At 34.3% G+C, this 16139-nt stretch overlaps 1 protein-coding gene across 3 annotated transcripts in view; it reads left to right on the top strand.

Annotated features, from left to right (window-relative positions):
- Positions 1-16139, top strand: part of ABCB7 (ATP binding cassette subfamily B member 7) — a 106868-nt gene that overhangs the window by 83363 nt on the left and 7366 nt on the right. For all 3 annotated transcript variants that reach the window (XM_002831820.5, XM_009234996.4, XM_054544736.2), the window contains 10 exons: positions 190-322; positions 1212-1480; positions 2888-2976; positions 3068-3155; positions 5154-5328; positions 6315-6472; positions 7353-7516; positions 7677-7806; positions 11563-11734; positions 14388-14491. In XM_002831820.5, coding sequence (XP_002831866.2) covers positions 190-322; positions 1212-1480; positions 2888-2976; positions 3068-3155; positions 5154-5328; positions 6315-6472; positions 7353-7516; positions 7677-7806; positions 11563-11734; positions 14388-14491 — 1482 coding nt within the window. The remainder of the gene's footprint in view (positions 1-189; positions 323-1211; positions 1481-2887; positions 2977-3067; positions 3156-5153; positions 5329-6314; positions 6473-7352; positions 7517-7676; positions 7807-11562; positions 11735-14387; positions 14492-16139) is intronic.

Raw genomic sequence — 16139 nt, 5'->3', positions numbered from 1 at the left:
TATGAAGCCTGAAATGACAGCTCTCCCAATGTCAAAGATGTTGTCTTTATGAATGGGGAAAATCACTCTAATACCAGTAAGTGGTAAATATGTAAACATTACCATAAGTACTAATTTAATGTAAATATTTGTACTTTTATAAATAAGTATTTTGTATATAATGGGTAATTGATGTTTTTATGTTTTTAGGCCATGAATATTGTGGTTCCCTTCATGTTTAAATATGCTGTAGACAGCCTCAACCAGATGTCGGGAAACATGCTGAACCTGAGTGATGCACCAAATACAGTTGCAACCATGGCAACAGCAGTTCTGATTGGCTGTATGTGTGATTCTTTAATCTGTCTACAGGTGTTGACTTTCTTCAAGGAGGTTTCATCATATTTGAGCAGATGACCTTTTCACTACAAACACAACTTAGTGTTTTGGATGTTTGTTGTTTTATGTGAGATGTTTTGTATGTGTTTTTAAAAACTATTCTGTATGATACACTTTCAAAAAATTCCATGATAACAGTAGCATTTTTATAAGTTCTAGAAAACAATAATATAAAATAAGACATTAAATTCATAACAACCACTTCTAATAGTTAGGCTTTTTGTAACATCCATTTCCACAAAGGTCAATTATTTTCTTGCTGGCATTGTTAGCTATTAAATAGGAAATAGCTAAATAAAAATATATATGTACATAAATGCTTTATTAAAATATATTCATTAGTAATGACACAAATCTACAATTTGAAAAGAACAGAATATGAATGCTGTGTGTCCCATGCATTAGAAAGGACACTAAGAGATTTGGGAGACATTAGTAGGGGTATGCCTTTAGTCAAGGCACTTGATTTTTCAGGGTCTCAATTTTATCACTTATTATTTAGGAAGATTAAATTAGATAAAAAACCTCAATAGACACTGCACATTTATCCACAGTAATGCCATGTGGGCTATTATTTAAGTATTTTATTTGGAAAAAATATCTTTTAATGTCTGAAACCTGGAGGAAATAACGCTGAAGGGATTCATAGTGGTAGAAAAGTTAATACTCATTAGGCTAGATTATTTCTAGGTTTCTTTTATTGTAAATATTCTGTGATATATTCATTCACTGAATTGCTCATTGTACAAACATTTTCTGAGCCCTTGTCATTTCTATACTCCTTTGATTCTAATATTGTTACATCCTATTTTTTCTTTTGAATGTATTGTTAGATGGTGTATCAAGAGCCGGAGCTGCTTTTTTTAACGAAGTTCGAAATGCAGTATTTGGCAAGGTAGCCCAAAATTCAATCCGAAGAATAGCCAAAAATGTCTTTCTCCATCTTCACAACCTGGATCTGGGTTTTCACCTGAGCAGACAGACGGGAGCTTTATCTAAGGCTATTGACAGAGGAACAAGGGGTATCAGTTTTGTCTTGAGTGCTTTGGTATTTAATCTTCTTCCCATCATGTTTGAAGTGATGCTTGTCAGTGGTGTTTTGGTAAGTTAAACATTTTTCATAACAAGCTTTTATCTTAAATTCTCATTAGTAGCAATTGAATATTTGAAGCTGTTGTACTGTTGCATGCCCATGGGTTTGAAAGCAAAATTCCATGATGCCAGAAATATTATGCAGTTTAATTATTTTGCCACAAGCTTCAATGGACTGCTCAAATTCTTTATCATGTTGTTATTGTAAATAACTGTTCGATTCTACACATAGATTAGTCATCAACTAGTACTTACAAGGTTTTTTTAAGCAGAGATTTTTGTATATAGCATTGGACTAATATGCTCAGAATATCTAGGTTTCTCATCACCATTCATAACATTTTAGGCAATTTCACCTTTTTTTTTTTTCTCTGTTTCAACTTTTAGCTTCAGGGGGTACCTGTGCAAGTTTGTTACATGGGTAAATTTTGTGTCACTGGGGTGTGGTGTACAAATTATTTCATCACCAGGTAGTGAGCATAGTACCTCATAGGTAGTTTTTTGACCTTCACCCATCTGCCACCCTCCACCCTCAATAGGCCCCAGTGTCCATTCCCCTCATTGTGTCTGTGTGTACTTATTGTTTAGCTCCCACTTATAAGTGAGAACGTGTGGTATTTGGTTTTCTGTTCCTGAGTTAATTCACTTAAGATAATGGTCTCCAGATGCATCCATGTTGCTGCAAAGGACATGATTTTGTTTTTTATGGCTGCATAGTATTCCATGGTGTACATGAGCCACATTTTCTTTATTTAGTCCACCATTGATCGGCATCCATGTGTTTGCTATTGTGAATAGTGCTGCAATGAATATATATGCATTTGTATGTCTTTATGGCAGAATGATTTATGTTCTTTTGAATATATATACACCCAGTAATGGGATTGCTGGATCAAATGGTAATTCTATTTTAAGTTCTTTGAGAAATCTCCAAACTGCTTCCCATAGTGGCTGAACTAATTTCCATTCCCACCAGCAGTGTATAAGTGTTCCCTTTTCTCTGCAACCTTGACAACATCTGTTATTTTTTGACTTTTTAATAATAGCCATTTTGACTCATCTGAGATGATATCTCATTGTGGTTTTGATTTGCATTTCTCTAATGATTAGCAATTTCACCTTTTATAGTTAAAAATGTATGTATATATTTTTTATTCCTCTTTAGGCTTATTGTACTATCTTCCTATTAGTATTTGATGGTACTATAGATGTAGCAAGTGCAGTTTGACTTTCTTCCCTGGTTGCCTAAAGTAGATTTTCTAAAGTATTTGATTTTTCACCCATCATTCACGTACATAACTTCCCGCCACCATATTTTTGTTAAAATCTTTTGACCGAGATTTGCTGTTGTGTATTACAAACTGTTTGGCAAGAACAATAACTGTTTCACATTTCTTCTTTGGACTTCCTTTTCTAGTATTACAAATGCGGTGCCCAGTTTGCTTTGGTAACCCTTGGAACACTTGGTACATACACAGCATTCACAGTTGCAGTCACACGGTGGAGGTAATTTATTCCCTAGAAGCCACATAAAATTTAGAAGTTGTTATGCGTTTATAACATGTATTTCATGTCTATGCAAATCTTTGTCTTACAGAACTAGATTTAGAATAGAAATGAACAAAGCAGATAATGATGCAGGTAATGCTGCTATAGACTCACTGCTGAATTATGAAACTGTGAAGGTAATATGTTTAATTATACTTTCCTCTGCCTTTCACACTGCACTAAGATTTGATCTACCATTTAATTTAATAGGTACTGTAAATTAGAGCTTCAGGTTAGGATATGATGGAATAATACTATTTTATTGTTTGTCTTTAGAAACTATCCTCTTTCCTTCTCGGTTTTTGTTTGGCACTGTCCAATTTTTACCTTCTGAATTAATTTATAAGTGATCATAAATACAGTCACGTACTGTATAATGATGTTTTGGCATCTATGATGTTGGTCCCATAAGATAATAATGGAACTGAAAAGTTCCTGTCAGCAAGTGACATTGTAGCCATTGTAATTTTGTAGCACAATTCATTACTCTGTTACTCATGTGTTTCTGGTAATGCTGGTGGAAACAAACTAGCTGTGTGACCCGTCATTTAATATTTGATAATGATAAACTAGTATGTTAACTAGTATATGTATTTTTACACGTTTAATCATTATTTTAGAGTGTACGCCTTCTACTTCTAAAAACAGTTAACTGTAAAATAGCCTCAGGTAAGTCCTTCAGGAGGTATTCCAGAAGAAGGCATTGTTGTCATGGGAGATAACAGCCCCATGCATGTTATTGCCCCTGAAGACCTTCCAGTAAAACGAGATGTGGAGGTAGAAGACAGTGATATTTGACCCTGACCCTATGTAGGTCTAGGCTAATGTGTGTGATTGTGTCTTAGTTTTTAACAAAAAAGTTTAAAAAGTTAAAAAAGAAAAATTAAATAGAAAATAGCCTATAGAATAAGGATATGAAGAAAGAAAATATTTTTGTACAGCTGTACAATGTGTTTGTGTTTTAAGCCAAGTTATTACAGAGTAAAAAAGTTTTTAAAAATTTAAGTTTGTAAAGTAAAATAGTTACAGTAAGCTAATTTTAATGTATTATTGAAGAAAGAAAATATTAAATAAATTTAGTGTAGCCTAAGCGTACAGTGTTTATAAAGTCTACAGTAGTGTACGGTAATTTAGCCCTAGGCCTTCATATTCACTCACCACTCACTCACTCACTCACCTAGAGCCATTTTCAGTCCTGCAAGATCCATTCATGATAAGTGCTGTATACAGATATACCATTGCAAATCTTCTTTACCATATTTTTACTGTACCTTTTCTGTGTTTAGATACACAAATACCATTGTGTTACAGTTTTCTACAATATTCAATGCAGTAACGTGCTGTACAGGTTTATAGCCTAGGAGCAATAGGCTATACCATATAGTCTAGGTGAGTGGTAGACTATACCATCTAGGTTTGTGTAAGTATACTCTATGATGATTGCAAAGTCAAAATTACCTAAAGTATGCATTTCTCAGAACATATCTGTTTTGTTAAGTGATGCATGACTGTATACCGTTAGCATCTTGATTCAGAATGAACAGTAAGCTAATCAAACTGGCACATAAATTTTTGACTCTCTTCTATCCCTCAGAATGCCTAGCATAGTGCTTCCCATTAATTCTTTCATTTATTTGTTCATATTTCCATTTAACAAATAGTTACTGAATGCCTCTTATGTGTTCTAAGTGCTTTCACAGGGGAGGGCGGTTAAAAAAAAGATTACTTTCTAATCCCTGCTATCCCAGAATTTTATACTGTACTGAGAGAATTTAAGTATGCAGGTGACTAAATGAGAAGGCATAATGTTGTGAGGGTAGTGGGAATTGCCAGTTCAGAGTCTCAGGGGAAGGCTTTGTGAAGGAAGTGTCATTGAAGATTTTGTTTTAGATCAGGTTGGAATTAGCTAAGCATTCAGTAAATATTCCTTGGGTGAATTTTGTGGACTTTTCAAATACAATTCATTATGGAAAACTGCAGGGATATCATAGTCCAATATATTGAGTCAATTTTTAAAATGGAATCTACAGTACAAAATTGTATTCATACATGAAGTCTGATGAAAAGTATACTAATCACTTAAGAGAATAAATTCTAATTATACTTGCCCATAGTTATTTTTATATATTTTGTAGTATTTTAATAATGAAAGATATGAAGCACAGAGATATGATGGATTTTTGAAGACGTATGAGACTGCTTCATTGAAAAGTACCTCTACTCTGGCTATGCTGAACTTTGGTCAAAGTGCTATTTTCAGTGTCGGTTTAACAGCTATAATGGTGCTCGCCAGTCAGGGAATTGTGGCAGGTAATGGGTCTGTGGCTATCACATTTACAGGCTGTTCAACTTTTATAAATAAAGATTAATGAAAGGAATGTGTATGCTTATCTTAATTATAAAGGATGTTAAAGTGCTTTAACATCCTTGGAGTACTTTTCTCTTTGTATCAGAATGTATTTACTTGATGGTTTGATAATGGTTTTTTTAACTTCCTTTTGTTTAGCACTGGCTCACTCATTGATTGGGATTACTGTTTGTAACTACCTGTTCTTTTAAGAACAACTTTTTTTTTAGCATCTAGTTTTTCTAATTTCTCTTGTAGACCTGTAAAGCAATGTAATTAATTTAGTGTTTAGTTCAAAGCACTAAACTGCAAACACTCTTTTTTTTAAGAATTACCAGGAACCTTTTAATCTTTCTACTCCGTTTTTTGGTTGCAAAACACTTCAAAAGTAAATGTCTGTCCCTCCGTTCTGGAAACCCTCCCCACCCCCACTCAGTTAGTATTCATTCATTCACTGTAACCTAAATATGTGGAAAACATATTTCGGTCACAACAACATTTTGTTGTTGTTGCTGTTTCATTTTGTTTCCTTCAACTTGATGTACATCAGAATGGTTTATCATCCTTAATCATGATATCTGTTTTCTCCAATTTTTAATGTATACTAATTTTTAAATTTCTGTTTTACACTACAAAGAAACCGTTGCTAGTGTCTTAGGGAAAAAAAGAGAAAATTTTTAGCCTTCAATTTCTATCCTCACTTAAACCATTATTTTTTATATATTATATATAGTGTATAGGTGGGTCTTTCCCATTCCTAATGTATACTAAGTTCCCTGTATTACCTAAATCATGGATTAATGCTTTGAAATTGAGTTGACATAAGAGTTGTTGCTGATTAAGAATATTTTGTTCCGTGGTAATAGACTATAAACCTATCTTAAATTGGAAAATATGTAACATTTATCTAAATTACCCTTTTTTTTTCTTCTGCCAATTCCATATTAAGGTACCCTTACTGTTGGAGATCTAGTAATGGTGAATGGACTGCTTTTTCAGCTTTCGTTACCCCTGAACTTTCTGGGAACTGTATATAGAGAGACTAGACAAGCACTCATAGATATGAACACCTTATTTACTCTACTCAAGGTAGACACCCGAATTAAAGTAAGTAATCTATATAGTACCTTTTCAAAAGTATGTGAACATCATCCTATTAGTAGGATTATTCTAGGAATATTCCTACATCACCACATTAGCAAACCAATTTATTTTACTTGCAGGAATTGGCAGGGGCAGGGTGCTATCACCTATATTAAGAGGTTGTTAGAGCTTTCACTTCTATGTTTAAAAACCTGGCCACACATGGTGGCTCACGCCTGTAATCCCAGCATTTTGGGAGGCTGAGGCGGGTGGATCACCTGAGGTCAAGAGTTCAAGACCAGCCTGACCAACATGAAGAAACCCTGTCTCTACTAAAAATACAAAATTAGCTGGGCGTGGTGGCACATGCCTGTAATCCAAGCTACTCGGGAGGCTGAGCCAGGAGAATCGCTTGAATCCGAGATCCTGCCATTGCACTCCAGCCTGAGCAGCAAGAGCAAACTCCATCTCTAAATAAATAAATAAATAAATAAATACAATCTTACAATGTTAATGAAGACTATTATACTAGAAAATAAATTTTGTTAAGTTGAATTATTTGTACTTACACTGAATTTACTTATCTAATAATGACATAGAATATATGATTGCCTCTCCTTGCATCCTCAGCCCCTTTCCTCCCCTGCCCATTATCCCTTCTCCCTCCCCACCCCCACCTCAAATAAAGTTGCTCAGAAACCAAAACATTCAGGGTTTGTTTTACCTCAGCCATGAAGCGTGAGAAAAATCTTTAAATGCATGCTTGGAAGTGGTCTAAGTCCACTTATAAACCTCCTTCTATTCCATTATTTCCTTTTTCTTTTTGTGAATTAGAAAATTGTCTTCATAGCTGGACTCTAGGCAGTGCGTAAAGTGGCTTTTTTTTTTTTCTCTTCCCTGCTAGGACAAAGTGATGGCATCTCCCCTTCAGATCACACCACAGACAGCTACCGTGGCCTTTGATAATGTGCATTTTGAATACATTGAGGGCCAGAAAGTCCTTAGTGGAATATCCTTTGAAGTCCCTGCAGGAAAGAAAGTGGCCATTGTAGGAGGTAGTGGGTCAGGGTGGGTAATTTAGTTATTTGTAAAATTCTGTATTATAGACTGATGATTCCCAATGTAATATTTCTTTCTTTATCATAATGAAAATGATTACTGTGGTTTAAAACTGGGGATTCCTAACATTAATAGGAGCTAAATAACCTTTCTTCATCTCCAATTTCAGGAAAAGCACAATAGTGAGGCTATTGTTTCGCTTCTATGAGCCTCAAAAGGGTAGCATTTATCTTGCTGGTCAAAATATACAAGATGTGAGCCTGGAAAGCCTTCGGAGGGCAGTGGGAGTGGTACCTCAGGTATTTAAAAACAGAAAAAAACAAATTTTTGGAAGATTTATTGGGTTGATCAATCTGTAACTAGAACAATTTGAATCAAGGGATCAACATATGCTACTGAAGTAGTCAGTATTAGACCCTACCAGTGAAATTCTGGTATCAAAAGGGATTTTTTAAAAAAGGAAAAGAAAAAACCTTGAAGGAAAAATCTGCATGATAGGAAGCCCTGGAATGATAGCATAATAGAATAGAAAGAGCACAAACCTGGATTCTAACCCGATCTCTAATTGTCATTAGTTCTGTGGCCTGGGGCCTCCATTTTCTTATCTGTAAAACAAGGATGCCTGTATCTTATAGGATAGAATTATTGTGGATTAGAGATAATAAATGTAAAATACCGAGTCTATCACGTAATTGTTCAGAAAATGAAAACTACTATTGTAATTTGGAGCAGTTTTCAACATAGTGGATTTATAATAATTACAAAGTAGCTTGGCTGCCATCCTCAATTTTGTATGCCTTGTTAACCACTCTGCCGTCAGTACCAAGCACAGTGCCGAACCCATGTTAAACATTTAATAAACACTTACTGTGTTACTTTGGAAGGAAAATAAACTCAAAGTAAGGTCTGAGAAGTTAAGAAGTAGATAGCCTTATAGGATGTGAGCTTTTTTATGATGAAAGCTTATAGAGAGACCTGGGAATTAGTTGCAGCTAGTATGTATTATAAAGTTGATTTCTGGAGCCAGAATCAAATCCCTGGGAGAATAGATCAAAATATGGGGAGAGGAAGAACTGTAAGAGAGTGATTGGATGGGGATATGTAGCTTGCAAAATGTCCCCCAAATGATCCCACATATGGACTCTCCCCTGTCCTCTTTTTCACTGAAAATCCCACATGTTAGTCAGCATGAGTCATTTAGAGAAATTATTGGGTAACTATGTGAGATGATGGATATGTTAATTTGTTCACTATAGTAATCATTTTACTATCTATATGTATCTCATAACATCATGTTCTATACCTTAAATATATACAATACCATTTATAAATTTAAAAAATAAATCATATCATTTAAATTGGATTAGATAATCTAATTTAATAATTCCAGTTCTTTCTCACATACACCAGTTACGATTTTGGAGGACTATGTGGGGCCCAGAAAACTGCCTTTTTGAAAATGCCTCTTAGGTTATTCTGATATAGATGGTTCATAGATTGTATGTTAAGTAACACTAATCTAGGCCGAGCACAGTGGCTCATGCCTGTAATCCCAGCACTTTGGGAGGTCGAGGCAGGCAGATCGCCTGAGGTCGGGTGTTTGAGACCAGCCTGGCCAGCATGATGAAACCCCGTCTCTAGTAAAAATAGAAAAATTGGCTGAGCATGGTGGCAGGCGTCTGTAGTCCCAGCTACTTGGGAAGCTGAGGCAGGAGAATTGCTTGAACCCAAGAGGCAGAGGTTGCAGTGAGCCGAGATCGCGCCATTGCACTCCAGCCTGGGCAACAAAGCTAGACTCAGTCTCAAAAATAAAAAAGAAAAAGAAACACTAATCTAAACTGTGTGTCAAGTGAACTGGATTCTGAGCTGTGACTACTTAGGATTCAGTGTCTTCATCCGTGTAAATAGATTCCTGCCATTCTCTTGGGCGTTGTAACAATTATCCTCATCCTTTTGAGAAGTAACACATTCACAAAAGGAAAATATACATGATCAATAAGCAAAAGACTCTCATCCTCATTGGAGGCCTTAGCAATATAAATTAAATCAACAACAGGATACGTGTCATTTTTTTCACCTATCAGATTGGCAAGGATTTTGAAATTCCTAATATCCAGTTTGGGCAAGGCTGTGTAAAATGGACAATCTCTTGTTTTGCTGGTGGAAGTATACAGCTTTCCTGACAAGCAAATTGGCAGTGTGTATCAAGTTCCTGAAAAATATTCATACCCTTTATTCCAATAACTCTGCCTCTAGGAAATTTTAGTAAGGAAATAAACAGATGTGAACAAGTCTTTATATGCAAAGATGTTCATTACAGCATTATTTATAGTAGCATCAGTTGGAAACAATGTAAATGTCCAACAGTAAGTAGATGGTTACAGTATTATAGGATCAGAGTCATGCAGCCATTCATAAATATTGTGGTTTTAAAGAATATTGTCATGAAAAATATGCAAATACAAAGTATTGAAAAGGAGGATAGCAAGCAAAATATAATATCCTGATTTTATAATATTAAATGAATACATTGCAGTAGAGAAAAAAGATAGAAAATATCAATGTAATATTAGATCTTGCTACATGATAGGAATATGGATTATTTAAATTTTAATTTATTAAATGTTATTGTATATATTTAAGGTATCTAACATGATGTTATGAGATACATATAGATAATTAGATTACTGTAGAGAAGCAAATTAACATGTCCATCATCTCACAGTTACCCATGTTTTTGTGACTAGAGCAGCTAAAATCTACCCACTTAGCAGAAATTACACCAAAAAATCAGTATTTATTTTATATTAGTTTTTATATTTTCAAAATTTCCATCTAGCACATTTAGCTTTTTCCTAAATATAAATTATTTTAAAATAAGCAGTTTCTGTTTATACAATGAGCTTATTGTGTTTAAGTATTATCTCAATATGAGAAGTTTTATTAATAGGTATATAAATGATTTAAATACTATTTAAAGCAATATATGAAATTTTTGGTCTGATTATGCTGTTAAAGAAGATGAGTATCCTGGTTAATGTGAACTAATGGAGTCATTTTATTTCACCTAACCATAGCCTTCCAACCGTTTAGAGATTGAAAGAAAAATGGGGGATGGATGCTCACTTGAAGTAAATTAGCTTTAGTGTGCCATGTGAGAATAAGTTGAAATATCAAATGAATGCTTGAAGTGAACTTTCTCCAAAAATATATATATTGCATAAATTCTTTGTTTTCTATTTTAATATCAGTGTCAAAGCTTCTTAGAAACATAGGAAAACATATTCAAACCTCATTAGTAATTAGAGAAATGCTAATTTAAACAAAAAACACATTTTTCCCCTAAGAATAGCAACACCTAAAAATTATTAATATCCAGGGTTTCTGAGTATATGAGGAACTGGCACCCTCATATGCTGTTGGTTAGCGTGTACTTATACATTATTGGTTGCTGGTAGGGCCATATTTAGAAGACATTTGGGCAATAATATCAAAGGATAAAAGTATGCTTAACTTTAAACTCATCAGTCTACTTCTAGGAATTCTTCTTACAGAAACACACAGGTGTACAAAGTCATATACATAATGTTTTATTCCAACATTGTAGTAGCATAAACTTGGAAATCACATTAATGTCCATCAGTAGGAGAATGTATAAATAAATTATGACATTTCCATAGTATGGAATATACAGCTGTTAAAAAGAATGAGTTAGTTTTCTGTTATTGACATGGACAATCTCCAGGATATGTTAACTGAAAAAAGCAATTGCAAAATAATATGTGTAGAATAACCATACTTGTGTTGGGGGAAAAAAACATATGCTTAGGTATATAAATTCACAGGAAGAAGTCTGGAATGATACACACTAAATTGTTTATGATGACTACCCCTGGGAAGGGAATGGGATTTCGCAGATGAGGGATGATGAAAGGGACTGTCATGTTTTACCCTTTATGCCTTTGTCTCTTTACTATTTGAATTTTTAATAATGAACATATATAAAGAGAGATATATAGATATAGACATATATTCATTCGGTATATCTGCTTCAGGATGCTGTCCTCTTCCATAATACTATTTATTACAACCTCTTGTATGGAAACATCAGTGCTTCAGCTGAGGAAGTGTATGCAGTGGCAAAATTAGCTGGACTTCATGATGCAATTCTTCGAATGCCACATGGATACGACACCCAAGTAGGGGAACGAGGACTCAAGCTTTCAGGTGATCAGAGATTTTAGACCTGCCCGCTTCTTGTACACTTCTTTCAAACTCTAATTTGTCAGAGCCATTTTTTAGAAAATGTAATGAGAGACTTCAAATGTAGTGCTCATTGAGTCACATTTGATTGGGTTACTAATCTCCTACCCCTGACTATAACCAGTTCAACATACTAGTAACTATTCTCAAGTCATGCAAGTCTTTTTTTTTTTCACTTGCAGCTGCAAATACTGTAGGTGTTTGATATTAAGTAAGTTATCAAAATATGCTCAGATCATTACTAACTTGTTATCTACAATCTTGATGATAAAGGAAAAACAAGATCGTTCTTTACCTGGGAAAGTAGTGAGGGTAGGGAGAAGTAATTTGATAACGAATAGTGTATATCTCTCATCATAACTTCCTAGATCATTAGAAGATGTTTTCAGTACTTCAGACCGCTTTATATTTGATCCTGTTAACTGCTATACTTTCCTTACAGCCAAATTCATTTTCATGTCCTTTGTTCTGTGGCCAAGGATATTTTGAGGCTTATACATTTCTTGTTAAATGTTTAATTATGAGATTGCTAGGTTTAAGAATGAATTACCCTAAAATGACTGATTTTCTTTTTTTTGGAGGACACAGAAAAATGTTTCTTTACCCCCAAATTATTTGAATTTCAAAAGTATAGCAATGTCTAGTTTAGTTTGGGGAGGAAATGTATCGATTATAGATAGAGGTAAGGCAAAAATAGAATGAGAAATACTCTATATGAATTTTAACGAATCCACATTCCTCTTCATTATAAACTGGCTTCATTTATTAGATACACACTATGTGCAAGCTACTATGCTAAATGATTTGAAAGTTAAAAAAATAAAGCATAAACAGGCCTGTTATTCAGGAATTGGCAGTCTGTTAGAAAGTTTTGGGCTGGGTTTAGAAAATTTTAAGCAAAGATTATTTCCAAGTTAAGTTGATTGGGTCATTACCTGGTAGTATAAGATGCCGGTATCATTCCAGTCCACATTTACACTTTAATACTGCTTTTAATAGGAGTAATTTCCAATTATCTGGCCCACCCCCAAATTATGTGTCCGTTTGGCTAATTCTGGCGATCCCTAATTTATCATGTAATATGAACTAGCCCTCTTAATGCATGACTTTGCCTCAGCCAGCTATGCTGTGTTCCATTTTCTAATCTTATTTTTCCTTTCTGCATGCCTTTGAGGGATAGGAATAGCTAAAGAAATTTTATTCTTACCCATTTCTCATTTCCTTACAACCAAACCTCTCAAAATGAGCAATTTATTATTTAGCATCTATGCTAATAATTATGTTAGAGAATAAACAGACATTTCTTCTCCAAGTTCCAAAATACTGTTGAATAGAATTACAACTGAGTTGATTTCCACTTGAAATTTGAGAGGCACTTCAAAACTAGTCCTTCCTCTGAATATCTACTTCTTTGAGGAACTTTCTGCTACTGGGCTGATAGGTAGGCGGAAAGATAGTACTTATGGTACCTGCCTTGTTAGGAGAATTTTGATCTTGTGAGGTGGGGAAGCGTATGGCTAGCATAAATATAAGCTTACTAATATTAAAAATAAGGAACCCCTTTATAGGCCAAAGATAATAATTGTAGAACAAGTAAAAATAAAAATATTTAATGTACCAGGTAATGGATAGAGCTTATTTCCTAATAAGCTGAAAAATATGTTTTTTCAGACATTGATAATGTATAATAGACAAGAAAAGAAGCCAAAAGGGACATAGTCAGCAGACTACCATCTTCTGTACTTCCAGCTATAGTTCTATATAAGATTGATGACCTTAGACCTACAGTAGTCCCAGTAATAAAAGAAAGGTTTCTTTCTATACATTTAACTACATATTTTCACTATTTATTTAAGAAATACTCTCTTAATATTTATTCTTGTATTTAGGAATAAATATGGGCTTATACATTGTGATAAGTAGAGCATTGGACTGGAATGGGTCTAGTCCAGATTCTTGCTTGGTGACCTTGAGCAAATCACTTAACTTTTCTGGGCCTGTATCCTTTCTATTTTAAAAATTTGATATGCTAGAGACCTATAATAAATACCTGAATAAAGGAAGAGATATCCAGTATATGCCTTTAACTTTGAAGAATGCTGTGAAAACAATAGCTTTCTATCAAAAAACAATCCTTGAGAATACTGGCTGAATGCTACTTTTTTATCTTAAGAGACGAATTCAGTTATTCATAGTTTAATGTCTTCAAGTTTCAGGTTTCAGGTATTGATTTTTTTGGCATTGTCAATTCTGTCATTGAAATTTTTCTGAGATTGCTGTTCATTGAGAATTATCTGTAATATAAAGTAACATATAATGAGCATGCTTCTGGTAGAAGAATAATAGTAGAATCAAAGTTGTTACCTTCCTGCCTCATTCTCATTCTTCCCACCTGCTATGAAGTCAGAATTCAGTAGTGCATTCATGTTTCAGGGAATATACTTTGTCAAAAGATATTATATATGAACTTCAACTCTACAACTCAGTAAAATGAACTGTGATCAGGAGAATAAGGAAATGTTCAGTGTATTACTTGGTGGTTGTAATCAATGGAAACATTAAAAACATAAAATATACATGCACTATGCTTCCTTAAAGTAAAATTTTCCTTTACCAGGAGGAGAAAAGCAAAGAGTAGCAATTGCAAGAGCCATTTTGAAGGACCCCCCAGTCATACTCTATGATGAAGCTACTTCATCGTTAGATTCGATTACTGAAGAGGTAAGTTATGATTAAAATATAAAGCTCTTCAATGTTTAACTTTTCTACTTGGAAGTTTCAGTAAAATGGCTGCATTATTTTGTATTTTGAATAAACTTCAATAGTAAGTGCTATAGAGCAAAATGCCTATCCCCCTTTTTCCATATGGCAAGTGTTGATGGTAAGAATGCCAGGTTGCATTGAACTAGAGATACCACAGTGTTAAGTCCATTTGCAAATGTGTCTCCTTTTGGAACTATGTGATACCTTATGCTATTGTTGTATTGCCCTTGCATCTTACAAAGCTGTAGGAATCACCTGATATGCTGACAAAGGAAGAAAGTTTTAGTCTCTCTCCTATTGCCACTTAACACTCATTAAAATTGTCATGGAAGTGATTGTGAAACCTGTGACATAGTACATACCAGAAAGCCTTTCACTTATCATGGAGCGACTCATGAGATGCAAGTCAGGCACACACAACCTGCAGTGCTGGTATCAATTTGTATTCATTTCACTGGAAGTGTTATGAAACACCAAGATGTGACACTGATGTCATGACATTGCCCCACAGCTGCATTAGATTACATAGCAACATCTTTACATTACATACAAAAGTCTCAACAACAATGGTAATTTCATTATCATATCCCCTTAATCTAGAACTGAAGATAGGAGGATGCATTTGTCAATTGCCTTCATTCAACTACCTTTTAATTCAATACATAGTATAAACCTAGTGTTGAAGGATATGCCTAATTCAGTTTTGTAGGCTGTGTGACATAATATTTTCATACGGAGTTAAGTTTCAGGGCCCATTGATCTGCAGCATATTTAAAGCAATTTAATTTTGAAGTGAATTGGTTAGCATATATTTAAAGTGACCCATAAGCAGGACCAGACCCCATTCATAGGAAAAATAGGAACATGCTTGTAAGAACTTTTTACCTAAAAATGTGTCATACTACCACAAACTAAAAGACCTACCAACAGTCATTATTTGAGTCACACAGCTTTATTATGTCAGAGAGCATAACCCATTAAGAGCCAATAGACAACCCCCCAAGGGGAGTAGTTATTAGAAGATGTGGTAAATTTTAATGGGCCTTTTTAAAAAGTCCAGAATCTTCAGTAGGATGTCAGAGTTTAAGTTGTTAAAGGTTACAAAAGGAGTCCTCACAAACATAACAGGCTTTCTTAGTATTGGCCTTGTACCTTATTATCAGTCTGCCCTAGTAAAATAAGATCTTTTCGTGGGTAACCATCTGCTCTTGATAATTTTATTCCTTTAATAAATAAAATGTTCAGAAATATCCGTAGGAAATTTGGGTATATCCCCATCCCCCACACTGCTATTTCCATCTAGCTTGCTGTACTTAGACCCAGGTTTCCAAGTATAGCTGAACATATATACAACTCTTATACTTTACAGGGAATAAACAAAAATGTATTTCTAGGATGCATTAGGAAGTCAGAATGCTTTTGAAAAAGAGGTTTCTGCAGTTAAAAATATACAGTTATCATTGTCTCCCCTTCTGTCCTCTGAGTTTGAACTAAGGAAAAGCAAATGTTCCTATACTCTTTGAATCTCCCTATCTTTGGATTATTTTGAATTTCTCTGTGTCCTATCACTTAAGTCTCTCCTTATTTTAGTTTTGTTCTCATTGGT

This window comes from Pongo abelii, chromosome X (assembly GCF_028885655.2).
Source record: "Pongo abelii isolate AG06213 chromosome X, NHGRI_mPonAbe1-v2.0_pri, whole genome shotgun sequence".
Classification (NCBI taxonomy): Eukaryota; Metazoa; Chordata; class Mammalia; order Primates; family Hominidae; genus Pongo; species Pongo abelii.
The sequence above is the reverse complement of the archived record's forward strand: the minus strand, read 5'-3'. Positions and strand labels throughout refer to the sequence as shown.